This window comes from Solanum verrucosum, unplaced genomic scaffold, assembly GCF_900185275.1.
Source record: "Solanum verrucosum unplaced genomic scaffold, falcon-dt-bn FXZP01000273.1, whole genome shotgun sequence".
Taxonomy (NCBI): Eukaryota; Viridiplantae; Streptophyta; class Magnoliopsida; order Solanales; family Solanaceae; genus Solanum; species Solanum verrucosum.
In genome coordinates this window covers 1,851,051-1,861,051 of record NW_026020163.1, presented here as the reverse complement: position 1 = coordinate 1,861,051, position 10,001 = coordinate 1,851,051, and the positions used below count along the sequence as shown (strand labels likewise).

The 10,001-nt window shown below is 32.3% G+C and overlaps 3 protein-coding genes across 3 annotated transcripts; 2 read left to right on the top strand and 1 right to left on the bottom strand.

Annotated features, from left to right (window-relative positions):
* Nucleotides 1–1,705: 1,705 nt before the first annotated feature.
* Nucleotides 1,706–2,775, top strand: LOC125828615 (F-box/kelch-repeat protein At3g06240-like). Its single transcript, XM_049507931.1, has one exon. It carries the CDS (start codon nt 1,723–1,725, stop codon nt 2,773–2,775), a length of 1,053 nt encoding a protein of 350 aa, XP_049363888.1. The 5' UTR covers nt 1,706–1,722.
* Nucleotides 2,776–5,455: 2,680 nt separating this feature from the next.
* LOC125828626 (putative vesicle-associated membrane protein 726) lies at nt 5,456–7,783 on the top strand. The gene is made up of 5 exons (XM_049507943.1): nt 5,456–5,715; nt 6,277–6,418; nt 6,516–6,636; nt 7,062–7,124; nt 7,377–7,783. The coding sequence occupies exons 1-5, from the start codon at nt 5,526–5,528 to the stop codon at nt 7,524–7,526; spliced, it is 666 nt and encodes a 221-aa protein (XP_049363900.1). The 5' UTR covers nt 5,456–5,525; the 3' UTR covers nt 7,527–7,783.
* Nucleotides 7,784–8,063: 280 nt separating this feature from the next.
* Nucleotides 8,064–10,001, bottom strand: LOC125828619 (putative F-box protein PP2-B12). Its single transcript, XM_049507935.1, has 3 exons — nt 9,737–10,001; nt 8,749–8,867; nt 8,064–8,656 (listed from the first exon to the last, which is right to left on the bottom strand). Exons 1-3 carry the CDS (start codon nt 9,995–9,997, stop codon nt 8,251–8,253), a joined length of 786 nt encoding a protein of 261 aa, XP_049363892.1. The 5' UTR covers nt 9,998–10,001; the 3' UTR covers nt 8,064–8,250.

Here is a 10,001-nt window from a genome sequence, read left to right as displayed (position 1 = left end):
TTTTTATGCATATAATATATGCTAAATTCCTTCGACATCTTCATATATTTACTTTTTCATATTTAGAATTTACTTACTGAAAATTTTAACTCTACTTACCCGATAATAGCATCCTAACATATTGCAAATTTGGGGCAAATACTTGCATTTCATAGGATATATAGGAGGAGTAATACATGCATGAACGTGACATAATATACACATATGATATGGACCTTATTGTAACTTGTTAATTAGTCCATATATATCACATGTCTAATTTATTTATTTCAGAGAATAACGATATAATAATTTTACATAGGGATGCCACAAAGGACTTTGCCAAGTACATTATGAGCACAACTGTAATTAGGGGTGATAAATAAGCGGATTGAGTCGAATATATGACTTATATTTTAAATGGTAAAAACGAGTTATTTAATAAATAATATGGATAAATATGAGTACCCATAATATTATAGCTAGAGATCATGTTAAAAGCTTGGAAAGCAAAATCTCTTACCCACTCTTCACCCCACCCCACAAAAAAAAATTAATTTATTTTTAAAAAAATTAAAATATTTTATCAACCATACCTCTCTTCCGTCCCCAACTTTTTTTTTTTTACCCTCCCTAGGAGCTCCCACCCCTTTTGCTCCCTGGTGACTCGAACTCACAACCTTCGGGTTGGAAGTGAGGGGTGCTTACCATCCGAGCAACTCCCTCTCGTCGTTCCGGTCCCCACCCCAACGCCTGAAAATTTTAATTTTTTTTAAAAAAAAATAAATACTTTTTACACTTTTGTTGAGAAGGACTACCGTGGGTGCTAAAATTTACTTCCTTCGTTTTAAATTATTTGTGTAGTTTTGACTTGACGACAAATTTTAAAAAGTGATATAATAAAAAAGATTTATGATTCTTGTGATTTTAAAGAAATGCTACATGAAATGTATTATCAAAATATTTTTTAATCTTATCATCTTAGACATGTCATATGCAAGAAGTAAAAGTTAATAAAAAAAAATCACTTTTTGAAGCATATTAAAAGAATTACAGACTAGAAGTAAAAAATTGCAAAGTTTTTGTTTTTTGTTTTGATTTAAAAGAGAAAAAGTCAATGTGACAGTAATTACAATAATTATATAATAAGTAGATGGTTCACATGCCTAAAAAGAATCTTTATAAAATAGTATAATAATCAACTTGATAATTTTAATTTAACTTATTAGACCAATTGCTGCCAATTTCTATAACTTATTTAATTAAAAATCATTATAGTTATAGTTTTATAGAGTACACAACAAGCTTTCTGAGACTTCAGTTTCCCATGCAACAACAATAATATACCAACGAAATTTTACAAATGATCTTCAAAAACGGTAATATGTACGTAGTTTTAAATTATTTTGTAAAAATAAAAATTTTATTTTTGATAAACTCTTAATTTTCGTAAAACATATTAAACGAAAGATTGATACATTAATAAAAAATATATAATATGGACTCATTATATCACCATGGGAATCTTCATAAACTAATATATCAACTTGACAAATTTTCCACTTAAACCAATAATTGCCAATCTCTATAACTCATAGTAATAATTATTACAAGTTGAGGCTTTAGCTATCTTAATAAATTGCTATAAATTTCTTCATTATACATACCAAAAAAATACAAAAGAAATACCCAAAGATGAGTTCACCTATTAAGAGATCAATCCCAAATCTTCCTCAAGATATTATGTCAAATATACTTTCAAGATTACATGTTAAATATCTTTTACAATTCAAATGTGTGTCCAAATCTTGGCTATCTTTAATTTCAAATGAAGAATTTATCAAACTTCATCTTTCTCTAGCTATTTCTGACCCAAACACAAACCATTTTAGGATTTTAACTATGTCGCCCTTTAAGTCCTTGGACTATGAATCTCCATCATCATTTGAAGATCATGTCGACGACGATAGCGCCATTGTAGATTTGTTGTATCCATCCATGGATGAAGGACTTGAATCTAATAATGTTGAAATTATTGGTTCTTGTAATGGATTGATTTGTTTGTTATTATGTGACACTAATAAAATTTCTCTATGGAACCCCTCAACTAGAATCTCTAGGGACTTACCAAGTTTGACTTGTAATTTTCATAATGATTGTCCTATTTTCAATGGTTTTGGTTATGATTCGATTAATAACACGTACAAAGTTGTTAGAGGTACATCAGATGGAATAGTCGATGTTTTTTCTACAAGTGGTGAAAGATGGAGAAGGATTCAAGGGTTTAAGGACATTTCTATTTTTGATGAAGAACAAGGGGTTTTCTTTAATGGAACTCTACATTGGCTAGGGTATAATGACATTAATGGGACAAAGAAGGAAAAAACCATTGTCACACTTGATTTAGGACAAGAGACATTTGGAGTAATGAAACAACCTATGTTGGAACATGATGAAAATGTCAATTTTCATAATGTTGGTGTTTTACAAGGATGTTTATCTTTGCTTAACAAAGGTAATGGACTTTATTGTGAAATTTGGGTGATGAAGGAGTATGGTGTTATTTCATCATGGATTAAATTATTTGTCTTGGACATTAATGATTTTGAACATATTGGATATGTTGATCCAATTTGTTTCACAAAAAATGGGGAGCTCATTGTTGATAATGAAGGATATCAATTGGTGAGGTACAATATTGAAAAGAAAACATGTCAAACTCTCAAGAATCATAATGATGATTGGTTTCAACAAATTGTTTATATACAAAGTCTTGTTTCACCGTATGGTAATTAATGATTGGGTTATAATTTTTACATATACTTGTATCGTGTCAATTAGACGATACGTTTGATTAGATGTGTTGGACAAGATGATCATGATTTAAAATATATGTATTGTTTTACCTAATAATTAGGGGTGTTCACGGTTTGGATAAAAACCGATCCAAACCGAAAAACCAAACCAAACCGATAAAATAAAACCAATTTTATTTGGGTTTGGTTTGGTTTGGTTTTAGGTTTTTGAAAACCGATAGTATTTGGTTTGGTTATGGTTTTATTCGAAAAAACCCGAAGAAATAACCGAACCGAACCGATGAATTATATACATATATTTTATTAATATACATACTTAATATATTATTTTTATAAACAATTTTAAAGATCTTATACATATTTTCATTAAAATTTCTTTATAATTTACTTATTGAAAGCAAAAATGCCCAAAATGAAACATTTATCTTATTTATTTCATGTATATGAGTGTCTATGTCAATTCTTTGTGGGACTGAAATGTTATTGTCTCTTCCTTCTAGGCCAATATAGTGAATTTTAAAGCTTTATTGATAGTAAATTTAGTGATTGAAAGTTTAGTAATTTAAGTCATTCTAACTATTTTTCGTTTTGAATGGATTGTTGTCACTTTTTTCACATTTTAAATGAATTATTTCTTCTATTTTTGTGTATGGTTAATAACCGAATAACCGAACCAAACCAAACCGAAACCAATAATCACCAAACCGATAAATGTATATTATATTTGGTTTGGTTTGGTTTTGATAATTTTAAAACCGATTAAGTTGGTTTGGTTTTGATTTTGACCAATAACCGATCCAAACCAACCCGTGAACACCCCTACTAATAATGTTTGGTAACAAGTTTCACTTTTATAATTTAATATATTTATATGTCAATTTCTATATACCATCGGTGGCCCTGTAAAGTTGGCACGATATTTCACTTATTAGATAATGTTCATTTTATACACCTGATGTAGAATTTCGCTGACACTTTTTTTAATATCAACAAAAATATATAAGATGTGTGTATTACACTCGCGAATGACGTGTAAAGTGACGAATTAAATGATGACATTTATCATTTGTATCAAAAGTAATTATTAAATAATTATTTTTGAATAAAAATAAAAACTGGCCAATGAATTAATGACACATAATATTTTTATCCAAATAATTAAAAAATAACTTTAAAAAAACAAATAAAAGAACCCACCCCGAGTCGTCTTCTCCACCCACAAAATCGTCTTTCTCTAAAGCCCCCAAATACCCAACCTCCAAATAACCCGCAAACCCCCGCCTCGAAAATATCCTACTATGCGCACCAATTGAAAATTTTATTTTCAAAAATAAAAACGTCCCCAATCCTTTTGCAGAAACTACCCCACCCTACATCTACACGTCATTACTATCTCAAACAAATTTTTAGCTTAGTTTAAAGAAATTAATATTAAATTCTTCCAAAAAAAATTCGTAAATGGATTTATTTTTAGATTTTAAAAACATTTTTCATCATTTTTGTCGAAACCTTCATCTATAATGGATGAAATTTAACTTGGGTAAAATGGTGGCTAACAATGGGAGAAGAAGAAGAAAAACTAATTAAAAATTAACTAAAAAACTATTTCACGCGCTGGTCAATGAGTGTATCACACTCATTATGCCATGTAAGCAAAAAGTGTCAAAATGACATAGCGGAACTCTACATTAGTGTCTAAAATGAACATTGTCTAGTTAAGGTGTCTAAGTGAAATATCGTGCCAACTTTAGGAGGCCACCGATGGGTTAGACCTATATTTTTTATACCAAGATTACCCATTTGATCCTTTGCACCATTAGTGGTGTGGGCATGCTTACGGGTCTCTTTCAAACCCTTATGTAATTTTAAATCAAACATTTAAGTTATATATCGTATATCCAATTTATGAACCAAATATTTGATAAAAAATAATTCATGCATTACAATATATTCCTACATAATTCATTAATTACATCAATTTATGTATTATTAATCTTTGTATAACTTGATTCTAAAATAAAAAAGAACCAAGTGAAGAAGAAGAAGGAATTAAGATAGATAAATTTTGCTGCTAAATAATAAAATTTATTGCTCATTTTATTTAGCAACACAATAACAAATAACAATAACAATAAAATCATATTGAGCATATAATCCATAAGTGAAGTTTGGAAATGTTGATGTATACAACTTTATCCGACCTTGTGAATTCCAATGGACTCTGTACTTAACACCGAAGCATATAGAAAATAACAGAGAAAAAAAAAATAGCAACCACAAGTAGTAATGCAATAAACACGAGGCAAAGAAAACAACAAGTAATCATAAAATAAAAAAAATACGATAATAGGAGAGTTACTAATAAGGGAAAACTAAACAAGCGCTCAACTATTTAGCAATAGCTTATATTATCAAAAAAAAAAAGTGTTACCAACGAGCAATATATATATATCGATAGATTAATAATAAGGACAATTTATTAATATTTAGTTATAATTTTTTTTCTTGTTTTCCCCCAAATTAATAAAAAATTACATATTCATTTCCACTTTTCTTCTTCAACCATTCAACAATATGCTATCTCTCCTTTCATTTCCATGCATGCAAACATATTTCCCCAATTCATTTCTCTCTAGAAAAAAATATTCAATTTTTCTTCATTTTCTCTCCCATTATAAACGGATTAATTCATCGAAAAATAAATAAAAAAGATCGATCAATCATCGATCAATGGGACAACAAATGTTGATTTATAGCTTCGTTGCCAGAGGAACAATAATTCTGGTGGAGTATAGTGAATTCACCGGAAATTTTAGCAGCATTGCTACTCAATGTTTGCAGAAGCTACCGCCATCTAGTAACAAATTTTCGTATAATTGTGATGATCATACGTTCAATTTTCTCTCCGATAATGGATTCAGTCAGTTTCATCTTTTTTTCCTATATTCATGATATGATTTACAATTATTTTTTGATTTTTTTTTGTATTTTGATTAATTGGATCTACTTGATAAATTTGATTTTTTAGAGTTTTTTATTGAATTAAATGTGGATCGTGTGATTTTTAAGGTTGTTATTGAACCTGAGGCCTCATGAAATTAAGAGTTGAATAGGCATTGTTTTGTTGATATGATCATCAAACATAAATAGTTGGAGATATTCATAATAATTCAAGAAATGTATGACATTTGTTGAAGATAATTTGTAAATTACGAGTTGTAATCTATGCATTCCAAAAATGTGACGTAGTAATCAATAACGTAAGATGAGAATTATGAGGCTTTACGTTCAAAGTTTAGGAAAAAACAAAAATATTAGGTGGTTTTTCTTATCTGCCTAATCTTGGTGAATAGACTTATTCAATATGTGCCAAAAAATGGGAAATAATAAGGGCAAAGGTTAAATTGTACCTAAGCTATTTGAAATGGGAGACCGCGCTCTTTTAACGTTTAAATTCTGAATCCGCTACTTCATAATGCAGCCTATTGTGTTGTGGCTACTGAATCTGCAGGCAGGGAAATTCCCCTTGCCTTTTTGGATAGAGTGAAGAGTGATTTTAGCAAGAAATATGCTGGAGGCAAAGCTGCAACTGCTAGTGCTAAAAGCCTCAATAGGGAATTTGGGTACCTTCTTTTTATTTTATTTCAATTTTTTGGTTACTCTGTTCGTTTCAATTTGTTTGTTTTATTTTCCGAAGCAATATGGTGTTACTCATTGTAGGTCAAAATTAAAAGAGCATATGAAATACTGTTGTGATCATCCTGAAGAAATCAGTAAGCTTTCTAAGGTCAAGGCTCAAGTTTCTGAAGTTAAGGGAGTTATGATGGAAAACATTGAGAAGGTGAATTTCTGGCGAATGTACTGATGGCCTGTTTATATGAACTTAGACAATTATATCATGAAGAGCTAGTTTCATATCTTTACATTGTATCAGAGTTCGATTCACCCCTTTTTGTGTTCTCGATTTACGCTTTAGATGGGTCTGAGCATGAAGGGGGTATTAGAATCCCACATTAGTTGGGGAATGGACTGATGATCTTTTATAGATGAACTATGCTTAATATTTTCACATCTGGCAGTGACAGGGACACCCTTCTACAAGGCTACAAGAGGGCGTCATGATGTCATCTGACACTACTTCGTCGAGAAAATTCACTATGTTATAATAGGCTGACACTGCTTGCACAAAATCCCGCATATGCCTTTGACATCTAGAGCATGTTTATGTAAAACTTGCTTCAATTTTATTTTTTTGTTTAATATCAGGTTCTTGATCACGGTGAGAAGATTGAGCTTCTAGTCGATAAAACAGATAATCTTCGATCACAGGTTAGCTCATAATGCAGCATGAACATATTTTCGAGCAACTTTATCTACATGATAAATGTTTCCACTTGACTTTCATGGTTTGTTCAATAGTTTGTAATCACTGATCAGAGTTGTGGTGGAGTGATAAGTAAGTCTCGAGGTCTTTACCCCAATATGAGACATCCATCGCATATCCAGATTAGTGGGGGCTCTAATACGAGTACCAGACATTTTAAGACAAAAGTTTGTAATATGCTCTTTTGTGATTTTCAGGCTCAGGACTTCAGACAACAGGGGACAAAGATAAGGAGGAAGATGTGGTATGAAAATATGAAGATAAAACTGGTTGTTTTTGCCATCATCTTGGTCCTGATTCTCATTATCATTTTATCTGTCTGCCCTGGCTTCAAATGCACTTCGTGATTCAACCTTAAGGTTCTTAGCACTGAACTCGTTTTACTTGTAAAATTTTAAGTTCAAAATTCAACATTTGCTGAAATCTTGGCAGTTTTTCAGACATGTCTATGTTCCGTGTCAAAAATACTGCATTCAGTTGAACCAAATGGTCATAGGTTCCATCCGTCTATGAGGACCCGTTGTTGATGTTAAACTTATCAATCAGTCAGAATGTTTTCCTTACAACTGGAGTTTAGCTCATGAAGAGCTGGATTGGCTTGTATTTTGATGTAATGTATAGGTAATTTAGAGTTGGTTGATAAAACAAATCTACAGAACAACTTTATTGCCAATAGCAGTGGGGGAGCCAGGAACCCTGACGAGGAAATATTATATGTAGAGATAATGGTCAAAAACATACCTGAAGTATCACTTTTTTTGTGAGTTGCGTTAATTCAGGTGTTCGCGTTTCCTACCTGAACTATCACCAGAAATAGAAAGTGAAAAGAGTTGAAAGAAACAGAGTGAAAACAGGAATTAATGCTATAAAACAGGTGCCATATTTCATAAGCAAAATGAGTTTTTTACATGCAGTAACTCACTCTGATAACATACATTAATATAGTAAATCAACTATACCGATAACTCGAGTTCGACCATTAGGTGAGAAGGGCCATATTTAGAAGGATTTGAGTCGATCCAGAAGAGAGGGAGTACTGGAAAGGCATGGTTCAAAGGATTCTTCTTTTCTTTATTCTGGTCGAAACTCTATTCCTTGAACGATAAAGCCACCTTTCGCAGAGAGACGCCTAACTTCCATTAATCTCGCTTCAACATCTCCATCCTCTCCTGCGTCATTGAAAATTTTTCCCATTTCTATTTCCATCCATTCATCGTCTCTTCTCTTGGATCGATTCTCACCAGGTCCTTCTTGTCTTGAAATACTAACAACACTAGCTCGTTCCTCAGCTTCATTGTCACTCTCACGATCAACAAATCTAACAAATGTATTAGCAGTTTCAAGGCCATAGTGTCCACTTTTCAGTTTGAACACTAGATAAACAACATAGTTGGTTCTTTTTGACAGTAGTCGAGTTTCAATCTTCCCTCGCATATCAAGCCAACAAACGAACCGAAGATTAGCCACTTCCGAAAATCTGCATAAAATAATCATGATCAGTGTTTATGTTTAATTAAGTAATCTCTTTCTAAATTTATACAGCAAAAAGGAACCGAGAAAATATAGAACCTGGAGTCGGGGTGAGATGACCATGCCCAATAATGTGGTGTATCACTCCATGAAATAGCAAGTTCCCTCGCTGATACCATAAAACATTTCTTCCCGGTCTTCTTGTCCAATGAAAAACTCTGTTTTACAGATCAGACCATAGATACACAACACATCAGGAGTAAAATCAACGAAAAACGAAAAAAAAAGTCCCAATTAACTATATCTAGCTACATAAAAGTGAGTCCGGGACCCAAACCACCCAATGATCCTTATGGATGGTCAGGACGGTCACATGCTTATTCTTACCAGGTCGGGATGGGACGGTCACAGGCCAATCCTGCCCGCTTGACTTGCCTAGGTACAAACCACCTGTACATTTCCACCCCTAGACCATACACATCCATAGCCACAGCCCACAGGGACCTTTTTCATTGACAATTAGCTATTTTTTTCGTTCTACGTCTAAAATAAAAGCTTAAAACGGAAATAAATCCATATACTTTTGATCTCTCGGTTGTTTATTGAACGAAGATCGTGGTCCTTGTCTAATAAAAAACAACTAACCAACAACAACCACCCCACTGTAATCACACAAGTGGGGTTACGTTCGGGGAGGGTTCGGGGAGGGTGTTGTGTACACAAACCTTACCCCTACCTTCGATAGGTAGAGAGGTTGTTTCCGATAGACCCTCGGCTCAAGCAAAGCACATATCAAACCAGGCTAACAAAACTAACCCTTCACTCGATAAAATGCTAATATACTTCTTCTGCCTCAATTAATGTGGAACAAATTGGAATTTCGAGATTCAAACTTTTAAATTTTGACCATGAATTCAGACATACAAGTTTTTAAAAATAAAATTTCTATATTTAAAAACTACATAACAAAATACTATAAATCAATTGATCAAAGAAATAGCAGCATTTTACATAGTTTACGTTAATTCACACAATTGATCATCGCGCTATAACAAAAAAAAACCAGAAAAGAGAGAAAATAAAGTACCATTTTGCCTCCATCAGTGAGAATTGGGGAATCACAGAGACTAAAGTAAAGTTGTTTCATGGAAGGAGAAGCCAGTAAAGATTTTGATTTAGAAATTATATTTTGATAATCCGACGGCAAAAATTTCTCCCAAACGACGTCGGATTCAGCAGCAGAATTGAATCCTCGAGAGCTCGTCGATAACCTAGCAGTATCCTCCGGCGAAGTAAACGATAAAATTTCCGATAAGCAATCTTCCGGTATCAACCCAAAATAATCCATCGGA

What these genes read in the sequence shown, in the direction of transcription:
- LOC125828626 (XM_049507943.1), top strand. Translation starts at nt 5,526, where the DNA reads ATGGGACAACAAATGTTGATTTATAGCTTCGTTGCCAGAGGAACAATA. An exon ending in AGCCTCAATAGGGAATTTGG is followed by an intron (nt 6,419 to 6,515) that starts GTACCTTCTTTT and finishes TACTCATTGTAG; the next exon opens with GTCAAAATTAAAAGAGCATA. An exon ending in TGATGGAAAACATTGAGAAG is followed by an intron (nt 6,637 to 7,061) that starts GTGAATTTCTGG and finishes GTTTAATATCAG; the next exon opens with GTTCTTGATCACGGTGAGAA.
- LOC125828619 (XM_049507935.1), bottom strand. Translation starts at nt 9,997, where the DNA reads ATGGATTATTTTGGGTTGATACCGGAAGATTGCTTATCGGAAATTTTA. An exon ending in TCACTGATGGAGGCAAAATG is followed by an intron (nt 8,868 to 9,736) that starts GTACTTTATTTT and finishes TCTGTAAAACAG; the next exon opens with AGTTTTTCATTGGACAAGAA. An exon ending in TCATCTCACCCCGACTCCAG is followed by an intron (nt 8,657 to 8,748) that starts GTTCTATATTTT and finishes TATTTTATGCAG; the next exon opens with ATTTTCGGAAGTGGCTAATC.
- LOC125828615 (XM_049507931.1), top strand. Translation starts at nt 1,723, where the DNA reads ATGTCAAATATACTTTCAAGATTACATGTTAAATATCTTTTACAATTC.